The sequence below is a fragment of the Diprion similis genome, chromosome 10 (genome assembly GCF_021155765.1).
Source record: "Diprion similis isolate iyDipSimi1 chromosome 10, iyDipSimi1.1, whole genome shotgun sequence".
In the NCBI taxonomy this organism is placed as follows: Eukaryota; Metazoa; Arthropoda; class Insecta; order Hymenoptera; family Diprionidae; genus Diprion; species Diprion similis.
In genome coordinates, this window is record NC_060114.1 from 6246575 (window position 1) to 6263321 (window position 16747).

At 38.1% G+C, this 16747-nt stretch overlaps 2 protein-coding genes across 2 annotated transcripts; both read left to right on the top strand.

Moving 5' to 3' along the window:
- The first annotated feature begins 4874 nt into the window (after positions 1 to 4874).
- Positions 4875 to 12695, top strand: LOC124410820 (UDP-glucosyltransferase 2-like). The gene is made up of 4 exons (XM_046889467.1): positions 4875 to 4879; positions 10826 to 11603; positions 11678 to 11906; positions 12170 to 12695. The coding sequence occupies exons 1-4, from the start codon at positions 4875 to 4877 to the stop codon at positions 12679 to 12681; spliced, it is 1524 nt and encodes a 507-aa protein (XP_046745423.1). The 3' UTR covers positions 12682 to 12695.
- A 1201-nt stretch (positions 12696 to 13896) lies between these two features.
- On the top strand, positions 13897 to 16356 carry LOC124410819 (UDP-glucosyltransferase 2-like). Its single transcript, XM_046889466.1, has 4 exons — positions 13897 to 14057; positions 14253 to 15067; positions 15135 to 15363; positions 15618 to 16356. The coding sequence occupies exons 2-4, from the start codon at positions 14255 to 14257 to the stop codon at positions 16127 to 16129; spliced, it is 1554 nt and encodes a 517-aa protein (XP_046745422.1). The 5' UTR covers positions 13897 to 14057; positions 14253 to 14254; the 3' UTR covers positions 16130 to 16356.
- The last annotated feature ends 391 nt before the right edge of the window (positions 16357 to 16747 follow it).

Sequence of the window (16747 nt, forward strand, 5' to 3'; positions counted from 1 at the left end):
AAAACTCTTTTTCTAGTTATGTGTGTGTGTACTTCTCGTCTTCTTACCAGCGAGTTGTAGTATCCATATCGTCTAGAAGGTATCAAGTTCAAGGTAAACGTCAATGATAAATATCAAAAATGAAGCGAAAACTCTCCCAATGGATCGGGGTTCACAAGTTTTAACAAAAGAAATGTTTAAAAAAAAGTTTTGCAGCATAAAAAAATGCACTTAATAAATTTCGGTATGAATTTTACGTTCGTCTATTTTTATCTGGATAGTTCCTGACAAGAAGAAAATTGTTCTATTTTCTATTATATTTTGAGATATTTTTTAAAATCGAGACATTTCCAAAGCTACAGAGAGTATTTTTGATAATTTCTGAAAAGTATTTTGGAATTTGGAATTTAAGAGCAGACTTAATTAAATTCGGGAAAAAGCTGTAGAAATTTTGTCACGTTTTTTTTTTTTGGGTAAACGTTGTGTATAATGAATTTTATTTCATTTCAATAGTCAATTCAATATTTCCACTTGTCGTTCATAATTAATATCGGTGCCGTGTTGTAAAATTGAATATTTAGAATGAATGAAAGATTAGAATGAAATCGAACGAATCTGATAAGCTTTAGAGAATTTTTAATCACACGTATGTCTAGTGATAAGGTAAACGAATAATATCGATTTCTGGTCAGATAATCTTCTCAGGGTTTTGAACATCCGTTGCGCGAGACAGATTGCGACAATTTTCCGGAGATACCACGATCTGCTGATATATTATGGATTAAAGTGAAGCGTGTCAAAGCCTTGCGATAATCATTATCAACCAGCATTTAAACGCTGCCATTAACCGTTGATTGACACCCTGGGGTACAGACGACCCCACGTCTTCTATTCGTTCATTTGAAGTATCTAAATCTAAATGCAATCCGGTTTGTGGCGCCATCTGGAATTTTGATATTTTAGTATATGATCTATATAGTTTCAGAAAGTAACTTTTTAAGGTCATGTATTAATTCTACCTTTACCGACCGAGCAAACTCACCCTTCTTCTTCCCGTGTTTAATGAACAAACGAACGGAAATGGTTGAAATTTCGACGGTGCGTTGCCTTTTTGTAACGGAATTTAGGAAAGTTATTCATATCCCAAAAATCGTCAAAAGATGAAAAAAAAAAAAAAAGAAAATTACGCACCTCATGAACTTCTGAAAGAATTTTTAAATGAAAAAATTTGACAGTTCATTTTTGATAACGATTTTTGTCGATTAATTCGACATAAGTGTGTCAAACAAGAGTTAACTCTGACATGAATATAACTGCCGAGTCAGGTACTATGCTTAAACTGTCTCGGAATGTGAAATTCGACACGCGGCATTCCGTCTCACCTCCACTGAAGTCTGATCTTAACTGCTTCGGATATTATGTGAATTTTGTATGATGATCGTACAGCTCGAAAACACTTGAAATAGTTTTGTAAGATTTAGGTCAAGCAATATATAATTTAAGGGATGAATTTTTTGATCCTTCAAAATCTGACGACTTGTATTATTTTGGAAAGAAAAATCACAAGAATATTTTGTCAGAAAAGCCGAAGACTTAAAAAATTCTTCCATTTGTTTTTAAATACATTTTGTTAATAATTTATACTTACACAGGTAAGTCTTCTGAGATTCAGAAAACACGAAATAATAGTTGAAAAAATGAAAATCGTGAATTTGTTAATTGAAATACTTTTTACTTTACTATAATTTACCCAATGGGACAAAGCATTTAGTCACAACTTTAAAACTAACTCAGTTTTTTACAGGTCGTTGCTTTCTGTAAATCCAAAAATTAATTTAAGCTTGTTTGCAATCTTAAAATTCTTGTCACTTTGTGAAAAATAATCGTGATTGAGGGAGTCCAATAATTCATGAATGTGTATCATAGAAATAAATTTTCAATTACACACAACAACAAAAAAAACTTCAGTCAAGTTCGTAGTCGGGGAATAAAAATTTATCTTTGGAAGCAAGAGCGATTTCGTTAAAAGCGTCTCCCCGCCCTTTACGAAGCATCAATTTAATTGCCCTAAACACTTGACGCCACCTGCCTACTTAGTAATACAAGGATATGTAAGGAGTACTTTAAGGATAAGGAAGCTCAGGTGTGGCAACAGAATACGTTCTAATAAACATATTATACATTATGGTTTATGCGGTGAATTAGGGTTGGAGAATCTTTCCTCTACGGAGCCGCAAAACGTCGATGAATTTTTTTTACTTCTTCACAAAGATCATTTTAATGCTAAAAAAACAAACCGAACACAACAATTATTCAGGATGAATTTTTCAATCGGCTTTTGTTTTATTTGTGAAAAATTGGTAAATAGATGAATTTGTGAACTCGTTAGGACAGACTTGATCCAAACAAAAAGAAATAAAATCGATGAACCAATGAACAAATAAAAGATCATGTATCGTTGTGAAAACTTTTGCCCAAAGTGAAAAATCAAAGTATTACTTATTACATTATATTTATTGAGCTTGCTGGAAAAGTTTAAGTTTCTTCGTTGGAAAAAAGTCTGCTTCGTCACGGAAAACTAAGAAGACAAAAAAAAAAAAAAAAAAAAAAAAAAAAAAGAAGAGAGGAAAAAGCTGAAAGCAGTAAAGCGAAAATACATATCCGAAAAATTTGAGGATCAGGATATTTTTGGCACCGCTGTCGAAAGTTTCCCTGAGTTAAGAGGAAAAAAACCGCACGAAAAAAGAGTATGAAATAACTTCAAGCAAAAGTAGGAAGGATAAAAAGAGAGGCGAAAGAAGAAGAAACGCTGTAATTTAATCTTGAGGGAGGCTTAGATACGTTTGGTGAAAAAAAAATAAATAAATAAATAAAATAAAATATGAAAGAGAGAGAAAGTAAACGTCACAATTATTTGCATCATCTAAAGATTACCGTGCTTTTAAAAAAATTAACTTAATTTTACTCGTGACGTTTTTTGTCAAGTAGAAATTATAATACGTATATGTATATGTAAAATGTTTACAGAATTGACCTAAAACTCTGCACATTTGTAACTCGCAACATTTGACGAATCATTTAAAGTTTTTATAATTTTCCTAGTAAAAATTCATATCAAATGAACTTTTAAGAAACTTGATCGATGAGAAAGAAAGAGAAATTTAAGTGCAGTGAAATATGTTGCAAAAAAAGGGTTAAGATCTGTTGACAAAGGGTTAAATCTGTATCAATTTGTGACAAAAGAATACAAAAAAAAAAACAAACAAAACAAAAACGATTTCCTTGACTCTAAAAAATCTGACGACTTTAATCAGTGTTTCGTTAATCTGCAAAAATTGCAACTCGATTGTAACTTGATTTTAAAACGTTCATTACGTCGAGCGGATGTCCTTAAGCCTTCTCAAACTTTTCAAGCCATCTTTTTTATGAAAAGATCTGTGGCAATTTGTATGCCAAATACGTAGATCAGTCCTTTAAAATATGACTGTTAAAAGAAAGACATGCGTCTCCCCGCGAAGAAACAAAACAGAAAAAAAAAAAAAAAAACACTAGATCACTATATCAGATTTATACCAAACCATAAAAAACATACGGAGGCAATCAACACTCTTGAGAACGTCAGAGACTTAACTGATGAGGAAAAGAATTCCATTATTTTGCCTCAAAAAGCTCCGAGGCACTTTACGCTTTTCGAATCGATAACAGCAGTCTGGTTGGGGGTGTGGAAATTTATCGAAAGTCTGAAATTCTCAAGGTATAGCAAAGTAGGCACAGCAGTTTAAACGATCTGTTCGATATAACGTCCGACGCTTTCTCATCTCATTTATTCGTAGTACCTTGTTGCTTTTTTCTCCAGCGAAATTCCAGTTCATCACCGCGGGTTTCTCCCTTTCACAACTCATAACCTAACCTAACCTAACTTAACCTAATCTAAGTTCAGGGGGCATATAAGAGTAGACGAGTCTGAAAGTGTGTGAATTTTGGAATTTAAAACTTCGCTTCGTTCAACAGTAGGTATATCGAGTTTCATTTCCATGTTATTTCATCAGAATATATTAATGTGAAACATTGTTTTTGACAATAATGTAAGCCGTTTACTCATTGACATGTTTTGCGATACCCACCATATCACGAAAACGATACGACCGGTTCACCTAAAATTTGGAGACAACATTCTTGGATAATTGATCATCTAAGCCAAGATTTCACTTTTTTGATTGAATCGTATATTTTTCTTTGTTCGTTGATTTGAAAACTCGTAAATTCTTGATTAAAACTAACGTCTTAACCTCAAATGGTTCCATTTTGATGAATAAATGAGAAACATGTATGTTTTGACTGGTATTTAATAGACTAGTATATTAATTTATGTAATATGTAAATTATAGTGTATAAAAACGTAAATCTGAACATTGTAAGTTATCTGAGAAAATATATGCACAAGAAAATCTCATCATCCCTTCGTTGATGATGTGCTTTTTTGTATACAGTGTTGGCCAACGTGTAGAAATTCGTTCAAGCGCCCATTTTAACTGTGCACTGATTGAAAACTGCTCGATGAAAACTGATACGACTGCGTAGACATACCTTCTGTAGCACCAAGTCTTTTTTTTTTGGGAGAGGTCACGCCGATTGGCCACTTCCGAGATGCCAACATAGCAGAAAATCAGATAGACGAATTCGTATACGTTGGCCAACGCAGGGTTTAACCTAACCTAATTTCACCTAATCGAACTGAACCCAACCCAACTGCCCCCCCCCCCCCTCTCGCTCTCTCTCTCTTCGATATCGAGTTTCGTTTAATTAACTATTCGAATATGTGGGTGCAGCTGAGTTTTCCTTACTATTGAAATGTGACGCAATAACCATTCGTCGGAGACGGCCGGTGATTTTTAATGACGTATGGAAAGTTTATGCCGTATTTTGATGTCAGAAACGTATTTCGCGGCGCTTATGGTGCTTATAAAGACACGTTGTACACCTTGAAAACGCGGGGATGCAAAACTCCTATACCGCTCAAGCGATCAGAGTAAAACTTGGGCAATTAATGCCTTATTTTGGCAAAAAGTGGAGCGTCTATTAACTTTTTCAAAATTTGGAAAAAAAAATTACAGATTGGTTACCACCCACAGAAATTGGCCAAATTTTCACAGTTGCACTGAATGGATCGAAATATCCGGTATGATGCCACTCGGCGGTGATGAAACACACATTTTGAGCCCAGTCCCATGAGATTTGATGGTGAAATGACGAAATGGCAGCTGATCTGATTTTCGATTACGAAGTACACCAAAATCTCATTTTGGCGACATTTGTTACCGACCTTTTTATTAATTTTTTACGGACATTACACGCATACATTACCGACATTTGTTACCGACATTACGCGCATGCCGATAATGTATGCGTGTAGTGTCGGTAAAAAATTACCGACAAATGTCACCAAAATGAGATTTCGGTGTTCTTCGTAATCGAAAACCAGACCAGCTGCCATTTCGTCATTTCACTATCAAATCTCATGGGACTGGGCTCAAAATGTGTTCTTTATCACCGCCGAATGGCATTATACCGGATAGTTCGATCCATTCAGTGCAACTGTGCAAATTTGGCCAATTTCTGTGGGTGGTAACCAATCTGTAAAAATTTTTTTCCAAATTTTAATAACGTAAAAAGTCGCTCCACTTTTTGCCAAAATAAGGCATTAATTACCCAAATTTCACTCTGATCGCTTGAGCGGTATAGGAGTTTTGCATCCCCACGTTTTCGAGGTGTACAACGGGTCTTTATAAGCACCTCATGGAGTTGAAAGAGCGGCGTTGCGAAAACATCACCCTCTCTTGTTGGACCAGAAAAGGGCTACAGGGTTGAAGGAGCAACCGGAAATTAATATTTTTCACTCTAACGGAAGATGATTCCTTCGTATTCTACTTTTTTTCTTCCCGTTGCGATAAATATTGGGCCTCCTGTTTACTATCACGGAAAAGTGAATCGCTGGGATATCCTTTTTATAAATTCGATCTGATTGGTTGATATGGTTGGAATGTAAGGTGTGGAAAATGATCATTAATCACAATCGGTGCTTCGCTCAGTTCGCAGCACATCGTCGATGCTGTATGAACTCCAGTGTAATTCAGATAAAAGGTCCTTTGTTCACTTCACTTGAAATTTGACAAGGTTATTAAGTAGACAAAAAGTGACCCGATGGGAATTATTTTCACAGCCATGGCAATACAACAACTTCATTGACAACGAGTTGAGTGAATGTGACTACATGATTTGAAATTATTTCACAAGTCGATTACTTCATCACCGTATAAACAGCGGATAAAAATGACTTCAAATGCTTTTCAAGTTACTGCTTAATATGACGTAATGTTTAATTTTTTTGTTAATTTTACACACCACCCAGTAAATTTTGACAAAATCGAATGACGTTTTGTTATGATGTGAACCTCACATCATGTCGCGTCTGGAAAAGTACCGCTCACCATTGGATACCAAGTAGTAATTAAGAGTGTTTCTAATATCTCCTTTCACTTAAGAGTGATAAATTTATTAATTGTAACTTCTCGTGTGATTCATGATCAGTTATCACACACGCACGTTATCAGACAATCGAAAACTGTGCCAGATAAGGCAAAGCCCGCAGTACAGATTGAAGTCTAGAACACTTGTCGTAGCGGTATAGGCTCAAAAGTCTGTGGAAACAGTCAAATAAGGGGCTTCCCTAACTTTTCCGAGGCGAAAGACTGTCGCATTGATTTTTGGGAGAGGATTGCCCCCGAGGGCATTTCCAGTCCAGTATTCAAACTTGTAAACAAAGCAACCTCCACCCTTATCACACCTAGACAAGCATCCTTCAATTTCCAAATACAGTTTTCTTTTGTACAGTGAATTTGTGAAGAGGGTATTGAAATACAGGTTCTCAAATCTGTCTTAAACTTCTAAACTAAATCACTTCCACGTACAATTTAAAAAGGTTTCACTTCCAGTGGCAATGGTTCACCTCACAAAACACACGTGTAGATTTAAAAAAGAGGACTTCCAGAATTTCCAATTTGTCGTAATTAGAATATTAGCGTCCGAGAGAAAAAAATTTTGCTGTGGGTAGATTGGCATTTGATTATTACAGCATGGCATGTGCAATCTCACATCTCAGAATCTTGTAAGCTTCGTTACTAAATGGAAGAATTTTAATCAGAGTGAATGTTGTGAGTCACTTTCCGTTGGAGAAACCGGTGACAGGGTTTAACCACACAAGTCTGAATGGGACGCTTCGCTCCTACGTAAACAAGGTACCCGTGGAATCGACGCTGAAGAAGAAAGGAACCTTTCGCGTGATCCATTTTGCTTCTCTTGAAGAACCCAAAAATCTCTGCGGCTTAATGAAGCTGCCTCAACTGCAGGATATTATCAATACCGATAAAAAGTATGACCTCATGATCACTGAGATTATGGGAACGAACTACTACCTTGCCGTCGCTTACAAGTTGAGACTTCCGGTCGTCGGTCTTGTCACCAACGTCATGTACTCCTGGGCTTATCCTCCGGTCTTTGGTGAGGCTCATCCAAGCTTTATTCCGTCCCAGTTGTCTACCTTCACGAACGAAATGAATTTCATCGAACGAGTGGGGAACCTCATAATTCACTTGTACTCACAGTATTTGTTCTCCTACTATGACAGAACGGTGTCTGATCCACTCGCAAGAAAGTACATCGATGGTGTTCCGCCCCTGAATGATATTTACAACAACATCAGTCTGATAATATGCAACAGTCATTTTAGCATCCACGGTGTTCGTCCGGAGAATTCCGCTATCGTAGAAGTGGCAGGAGCCAAGTACTTCCGGTGGTAAAGCATAACAAGTTGTAAATCAGCTTTATTACTTCGACACAATGATGATGACGAGTTTCCATCTCTTACTAGGAACTGGATGCTTACTTAAATTCGTCGAAAGATGGAGTCATTTACTTCAGCATGGGTACAATACTTAGCTCCGACACATTCTCGCCCGAGAAGATACATGTGATCTACCAAAGTTTCTTGGAACTTCCAAGTTACAAGGTACTTTGGAAGGGTAACTTGGATAACCTGCCAAAGCCACTGCCATCCAACGTTAAGGTAGTTTCCTGGGCACCACAGTATGCAGTTCTCAGTAAGTTTCATCACGAGCTCTTCGTCAAATCGAAAGTCCATTGGCTCAGCACAAGCTCTAATTCAGACCAATGACTAATTACTGTGAAAGTAACATTTTAAAATGAACACGAACATGTACAATTCCGGATATTTTTTCACAGAGCATCCGAAAATGAAGGCGTTCGTGACGCACGGTGGTTTGATGGGAACCCAAGAAGCGATCCATGCCGGAGTTCCGATGATCGGGATCCCGTTTTTCTCAGATCAGATGTTTAACGTAGTGGGGTACGTGCAAAGGGGTTTCGCCGTTTATCTCGATTACCTTGAAATAAGCAGGGAGAGTTTCTCGAAGGCATTAAGCGAGGTACTGACGAACCCCAAGTTACAATCGAACGCTGCGCGTTTTTCAAGGCTGTTCAAGGACCGGCCACTTTCACCGTTGGACGAGGCCATCTTCTGGGTCGAATATGTCATCCGAAATGGAGGCGAGCCGCTTAAATCTTCAGGCCGTCATCTTTTATGGTTCCAATACTACTTGATAGACGTTATGTTATTCTTACTGGCTGTAACCTTGCTCGTTGTCGCCGTCCTGTTCGTCCTTATGAGATAAACGTTGAGAATCATCACTGGTATTCAGAGCTGTGCTCATCAAGTCAAACAAAAGACTCCTTAGTATGTGTGTATATGGATAGATTAAGGTGGCCGTTAAAAAAAAAGTCCATACTCTCAAGTTGAAACATCTTAATCTTAACCTTGACAAAAGAAAATCCTCAAAGTTTCAATGCTTTGTATCTTACAATTAAGGAGTGGGAAATTTTAAGGAAGCCTTGAATGAAAAATTATCAAATCAAAATAGTAATAAAAAATAAATCATGTGTGCACAGACGGTGTACTCAATTGATTTTTTGTTCCCAAGCTCTCTAATTAATTCGTACATTAATTAAAAGATTTTCCGATAGTCGATCAATGGGGCGCAGTAAAGATAGTTATAAATAAAGTTACTTTATAACAATAATAAACAATAATCGTTATGGAATTACAGATTTTCGGACTCTAAAAAACAAAGAGTTATGAGAGAATTTGTGTAGAAATTCGAATCCATTGTACCCATCTCTACTTCTATACTGATGGGTTGTTCATTTTCGTAATAAAGTACAATCCAACCTCTGAATAAGAACGCTAAAGCTTTCGAGAGGAAGAGTTCTTCCGCGAATTCGAGTTCTCTCACCATGTGTGAGCTGGTTGCCCGCTGACTCTATCTGCCTCTCGTTTTTCTCGTAGACTGGGCCCAACTGAGGTTAAGTCGGAGTGGGGGAAGTGCGCAAGCAAAAAATTGAGGAAGCGTTCTTATTGAGAACTAGGACTGTAATTTTATTTATAGCTGTCTTTACTGCGTCTAATTAATCAACTATGGAGAACTCCTTTAATTAATATACGAATTAATAAGAGAACTTGTCAAATACATGTTTAATGAACTTGATTATGACGAAAAATCACGAAATTAATAAGCATTATGTATCTTTTTTTATCATTAAAAATGTATTCATTCAAATAATATCTGGGTCTTGTCGTTACGCCCAATGGAATCCCCCTCCCCCCCCCCCCCCCCCCCTGTCGTAATGATGTCACGTTAAAGGGCCTTCTTTAATAATGGTACAATCACAAATGTATGAACTAGAACGAGGTACACATGGTTCCTGATTGATGTTAGCGATTAAAACTTCTTCGTACAGTTATTTGGCTGTCATTGATTTTTTAAGAAAATATTCTATTTCCTGCAACGCTACCGGAATAAGAGTTTAAACTGGAATTAGAATTCGAGCGAAAATTTCCACTGACTCTGAGAGTAGATAGGCACGTGGTTATTTCAGTACACTTATAATTTAACAGCTGGATTTGATGAATACCACAAAATTGAATGGAAAGATTGTTATCAGCTAGAGATAAGCGGAACACGTGCTCGCGTATCAGCAGTAAGTAGAGCCTGAGTAAGACTTTGATCGTTGAAAATTTTTTTATCAAACAATCAAAATTTGGACAGGCTTTCCCAAATAGAGCATTCGAGATGAGAGATTTTCAACAATGACTGATGAAAGTGATGATACCATAATTGCGACGGGTTACTTTAGAAGAATACGAATACGAGCATTGCGATACTTAAGAGGCAGCGTGAAGCTGTTTTCAAACTGTTTCTCTCTCTCGTTGAAGATATGAAACAATAATTCATGAACATTATACCCTTATCACTCATCACACTTATCATCTGAGTACCAACGGATACGCTGTTATGCATAAACTAATCCCGTAATAGATACGGTGACATTGACTTTGATTACAAGCCTTCGTAATTATTGCTTTGTTAATGGTATGCATAAACTGGAAGGTTGTATGTTACTTGCCTCTGGGCAAAGTAGTTGAAATTTTCAACGACTTGCGTAGAGTCTTTTTCGCAGTTGATGTTGCTTCTTGATGAGATTCTTCCCTCCGGTGACAACCATCACTGATCACCTGCCTCCAGGTGACACTGTGCTGTCGTTATTGCGAGCGGTTAAATGCAGTTTATAAACACGATACAAAAGTAAGTTGGAGAAACCAGATGAGAGTTAATTGGATGATTGACTACTATTGCTTTGAACTTTTTTTTAACCAAGATCTAACTATTTTCGCAGAAATGGGACTCCTCAAAATACTTTTTATACTTTCGGTTAGTGGCTTCGTGGCCGATGGGGCGAATATTCTGGCAATATTTCCATACCAGGGCAGAAGCCACAACATAATGTTCGAGCCCCTGATGATCGGTTTGGCGAGAGCTGGTCACTCGGTCGACGTTGTGAGTCACTTTCCGCTGAAGAAGCCGGTGGCAGGGTTCAACCATATAAGCCTGGAGGGAACGCTACACTCCTACGTCAACAACATGAGCGTGGGGTTTCTGTTGGAAGTAGAGCAGACCTTTACCAGCATCCATTTTCTTTCCGAGCATGAACCCAAAAGCTTGTGTGGCCTAATGAGACTGCCCCAGCTGCAGGATGTTCTCAACACTGACAAAAAGTACGACCTAATGATCACCGAGATTATGGGAACGAACTGTTACCTGGCTGTGGCTCACAAGCTGAAGCTTCCGGTCGTTGGTCTTGTCACCAACGTCATGTACTCCTGGGTTTATCCTCCGGTCTTCGGCGACACTCATCCGAGCTTCATTCCGTCCCAGTTGACAAAGTTCACGAACGAGATGAACTTCTTCGAACGCGTGCAGAATCTCATAATCCACTTGTACTCACAGTACCTGTTCTTCTACTATGACAGAACCGTGTCCGACCCACTTGCAAGAAAGTACGTCGAGGGCGTTCCGCCCCTGAATGATATCTACAATAACATCAGTCTGGTGATAACCAATAGCCACTTTAGCATCCACGGTGTCCATCCAGGGAATCCCGCTGTTGTTGAAGCGGCAGGTCTTCATATAGATGAGAGCCAAATATTGTCTGAGGTAAAGTATGACAAGCATGAACTCTCCATATCACTTTGACTTGATAATAATCATGATTTTCCATGGTGTACTAGGAACTGGATTCTTATCTCAATTCATCGAAAGATGGAGTCATTTACTTCAGCATGGGTACAATGGTCAGGTCAGACACATTCTCGCCCGAGAAGTTACATGCGATCTACGAAAGTTTCTCTGAACTTCCGAATTACAAGGTACTTTGGAAGGGTAACTTGGATAGCTTACCAAAGCCGTTGCCGTACAACGTTAAAGTAGTTTCATGGGCACCGCAGTACGCTGTTCTCAGTAAGTGTGTTCGTTTTGACTTTTTCGTCTAGACAAAAATTATCACTACTTCGGTATCCCTTGAAGTTCTTTTGCACTCCAACATTCTGTTTTGAGGCTTAATTTTCCTGTATGGGTGATGTAAAAGAACGAGGACAATCGGTTGATCTTGATTTGTGAACAAGATGGAATCATTGAACATCATGATCTATAGTTTAGACTCCAATGTGAATGTCATGTTTCGAGATGAATACGTGCCTGCAATTTTGGATTTTCTTTTTCAGGGCACCCAAAAGTCAAGGCATTTGTAACGCACGGAGGTTTGATGGGAACTCAGGAGGCGATACACGCCGGAGTTCCAATGATTGGAATCCCGTTTTTTTCAGATCAGAAATTCAACGTAATGGGATACGCGCATAGGGGTTTCGCAGTTTATCTTGACTACCTGAAAATCAGTAAGGAGAGTTTTTCGGAGGCACTTGCCGAAGTACTGACGAACCCCATGTACCAATCAAACGCTGCACAATTTTCAAGACTGTTCAAAGATCGGCCGCTTTCGCCCATGGACGAGGCCATCTTCTGGGTTGAATACGTAATTCGGAACGGAGGTGAACCGCTCAAATCTTCAGGCCGTCATCTCTATTGGTTCCAGTACTACTTAATAGACGTTATTTTATTCCTACTCATTATAACCTCACTCGTCATTGTTGTTCTGTTTACCTTTGTCAGAAGAGCGTTGCGAATAATTACTCGTACAAAAATATCTTCTGATCCAATTAAACAAAAGACTTTGTAATATACATATATATTACACATAACGTATGCACAAACAATTTTGTAAATATTCCAAGTATCGATAATTTTTTTAAGAAACAGAATAAAAAACTCGTGGTTCTTAACCTGAGGTTTCGTGAATAGGGTTGAGCACTTTAAAAAGGGATAATCCAATTATTGGATGAATGGACAGCCATTTTATTATATGAGCCCTGGTTGAGATCGAAACCTCGCTGAAATCTACGCCAGCGTATTTTTGAGGCCCTTCAAACATCCACCATCTTCCACTCGCCATCGTTTTCATCCTGATTAGAAAATGTGTCTTCTGATTTATGTTTATACTTAAACTGAAGATGTATCCGTTTCATTCTGGTTGTCGACTCATTCTGGTGATTTTCCAATCATTTATATCTTTCTAGAAGAGGGAGAGGCAAGCAATTAAAATTCTTTGATAAGAACGATAAGAGATGTATTTGCACACTGATTAATGAGCTCAAAGACTTGCGACTGTCGGTAAACTTGTGTTTTTCCGTGGTGCACTGGTCCAGTTTCAGAATATGTTATTATTACAAGCACAACTTTGAAAAGAAAACATAAAAACTCACCGGAAGTCGCATGGATCAGAATAAATCACCTGATATTTCAGATAGGTAGAGAACATAAGCCCAGAATTATATCTAAATGCTTGGTAGTAATTAAGGCGATTGATAACAATCTGATTAATAACTAGTGCGGATTTCTAAGGTGAAATCCTGATAAGGAATTTAACATATCACGTGGTGTTCACTGTTAATATATCAGCTTTGGAAACTTTTGACAATAGCGTTAGATACACCATATCCGCTTCTGTAATCTCGATTTGAGACTAAAAAAATTTCACTGCAGACTTTGAGTAACAATTACGATAACTCAACTGGCACGAACTTGAAGTCCTTCGATTATTCTAGCAAAATCTATCAGGAGAGCGTGTTTAGAGCCTTTCACATGGCTAGAACATTCGAACGTGTTGCTCGTAATCCCGCTTGGATGTAATCTGTTTACATGATTATTTATCTCGTTGCGGATGTCGAGTAAGCTCTCATGAACCTATAATTATTCTACATGCCTGCTGACAGAAAGAAGTGACGTTCAGAGTACACAGATACCTTACGATTACCATGATATGTCATTTGAGTTGTAATATAAGGAGAACTGTATCTGTACTTAGTTCAGTCGTAATATTCGGGCGAAGTGTACGTTTGCTTGCTTATCGGTTTGGTAAGATAGACGCGTTAGCTGACTCGCACAGATGATAAGCCGTGTATAACGTAGTAGAGAACTAGTCATTTGGCAAAATTCAGTTCATTTTCTTGAATGAGTTTCATTCTTTCTACGTGAACAGTTGTTAAAATATTACTGGTAAGTAATTGAGAATAATTGAATAATGGAAATAAATCACTATACATGTTTGATTTCTCAAACATGCAGAGCAATGATTGATTGCCACACGTGAACTCTTGTATGGAATTCGACTTTTCATATTTTTCCCAAATCAAGTATACCATCATAAATGTTGACGTCTTTGAAAATGATTCGATTCTGAAACTGTTACAGCAATGGACTTTCGTACCATATTCTTGTTTCTGGTCACCGGATACGTCGCAGATTGCTCAAGGATTCTGGCAATATTTCCGTACCAAGGTCGAAGCCACAACATAATGTTCGAGCCTCTGATGATCGGTCTGGCACGTGCAGGTCACTCAGTTGACGTAGTTAGTCATTTTCCGCCAAAAAAGCAAGTGGCAGGTTTCAACCACATTAATCTAGAAGGCACATTGCACTCCTACGTCAATAATGTAACCGTAAAACTTGCACGACAAGCGAGTGGAGTGTACGAGACTTTGAAATTTCTTTCCCAACGAGAACCCGAAAGTCTTTGCAACCTGATGCGATTGCCGCAACTGCAGAATGTCATCAATTCAGACAAGAAGTATGACATCCTGATCACCGAGATACTAGGGTCAAACTGTTACCTTGCTGTGGCTCACAAAATGAAGATTCCATTCGTTGGAATGGTCACCAATGTCATGTATTCCTGGGCTATCGATCCTGTTTACGGTGACGCGAATCCAAGTTTCATTCCGTCACAGCTGTCTACTTTCACAAACGAGATGAGCTTCTTTGAACGCGTGGAGAATCTTATAATTCACGTTTATTCCAAGTTTCTCTTCTCATATTTCGACAAAACTGTGTCTGATCCACTCGCTAAAAAGTACTTCAAGGATGTTCCACCATTGAGTGATATCTACAATAACATGAGTCTGGTATTAGTGAACAGTCATTTTAGTATCCACGGTGTCCGTCCAGAGACCCCGGCCATCGTTGAAGTAGCAGGTCTACACATCGACGAAACCCAAGTGCTTTCAGAGGTAAGATATCAAATACAGTGTTTATGGGTGTGCTGGAATGAATACCAACGAATTTCATTGCTTTTAGGAATTGGAGACGTATTTGAATTCCTCCAAGGATGGAGTGGTGTACTTCAGTATGGGCACAATGGTGCGGTCTGACTCATTCACAGTGGAAAGGATATTAGCAATATATGAAAGTTTTTCAGAATTGAAAAATTACAAAGTATTATGGAAGGGTAACATGGAGGATATGCCGAAGCCATTACCGTCGAATGTCAAGATAGTTTCATGGGCACCGCAGTACGCAGTACTCCGTAAGTTTTTTTTTTTTTTACCAACAGTACAATTACAAGCTGCTATGGTCCCGATGCTTAACTAACGATCCCGTAGTTGCCGCATGTCTTCGATGTTTTCAAAATTCTCTTAAGAAATTTTTGCAGTATTTACATTTCATTAATTGCTTCTAATATATTCATCATGAGTCATGATCTACATTGCTGTGATTTGAGATGTGCAAGTAGTAAAATCGATGCGAGCACTACAAGTCATTTTCAATCAATTACCTCAGGTCATCCAAAGGTAAAGGCATTCGTGACGCATGGAGGTTTGATGGGGACCCAGGAGGCAATACAGGCTGGAGTTCCAATGATTGGGATCCCGTTTTTCTCTGACCAGACGTTTAACATAATGGGATACGTGCAGAAAGGCTTCGCTGTTCACATTGACTACGACAATATAAACAAAGCGAGTTTTTCCAAGGCCTTAAGAGAAGTACTGTTGGACCCAAAGTACCAATCTAATGCAGCACGTTACTCAAAACTGTTCAGAGACCGTCCTCTATCGGCGATGGATGAGGCCATTTTTTGGATTGAATACGTAATTCGTAACGGAGGCGAGCCACTCAGATCCTCGGGTCGTCATCTTAACTGGTTTCAGTATTACTTGATAGACGTGAGTCTATTTCTATTGGTTATAACAATCCTTGCCACGATCGTCGTATTCACCTTCGTAAAAAAAGTACTCTGTCTTATTGCTCGCGAACAAAGTTGTGAGAATCATGTTAAAGATAAATCTTCCTAGACGCGTGTGCACAATAGAATATTAAGTCTAAGTTGATCTTCCAAAATAGTAAGTAAGTACTCTCGAGTCTCGTTAGCGCAGACTCAAGCTTTTGGGTGAGTGGATTTGGTTATGTCACATCGAACCTGAATAACTCACTACTTATCTGTAATGTTTTGATCAGCGTATATTCTAAGCCTACTTTACAACGTCCACCATAATTGGTCTTTCACATTTTAGAAAAGCATCACCATTTACACAAAGTTCATTTTCAATATTCAATTCGTAGTTTGAAAATCATCATCATATTAAGAGATGTCGACAAAGCGTGGAATTGTCTCCGCTGATACAAGAGATTTATGATCTGTTGTCATTGAATGTAACAGTTACCGTTATTTAGTCCATAAATTCGATAATAATCAGTCATTATTGTGTACTTGTTATTCATGATGATTTACGAACAGATTACCATTGAGATAGGGATAGATTTTGAGTGAAAATCCTTAATTCATACACAGAGGGCAACCTCAACTCTGAATAAGGGACAGTTTTGGTGATGAATACACCTGATTAGCTCTCTAAATTGGTTATAAAAAAAAAATATACGATGTACAATATAAAGCTCGTTCATAAGATCGA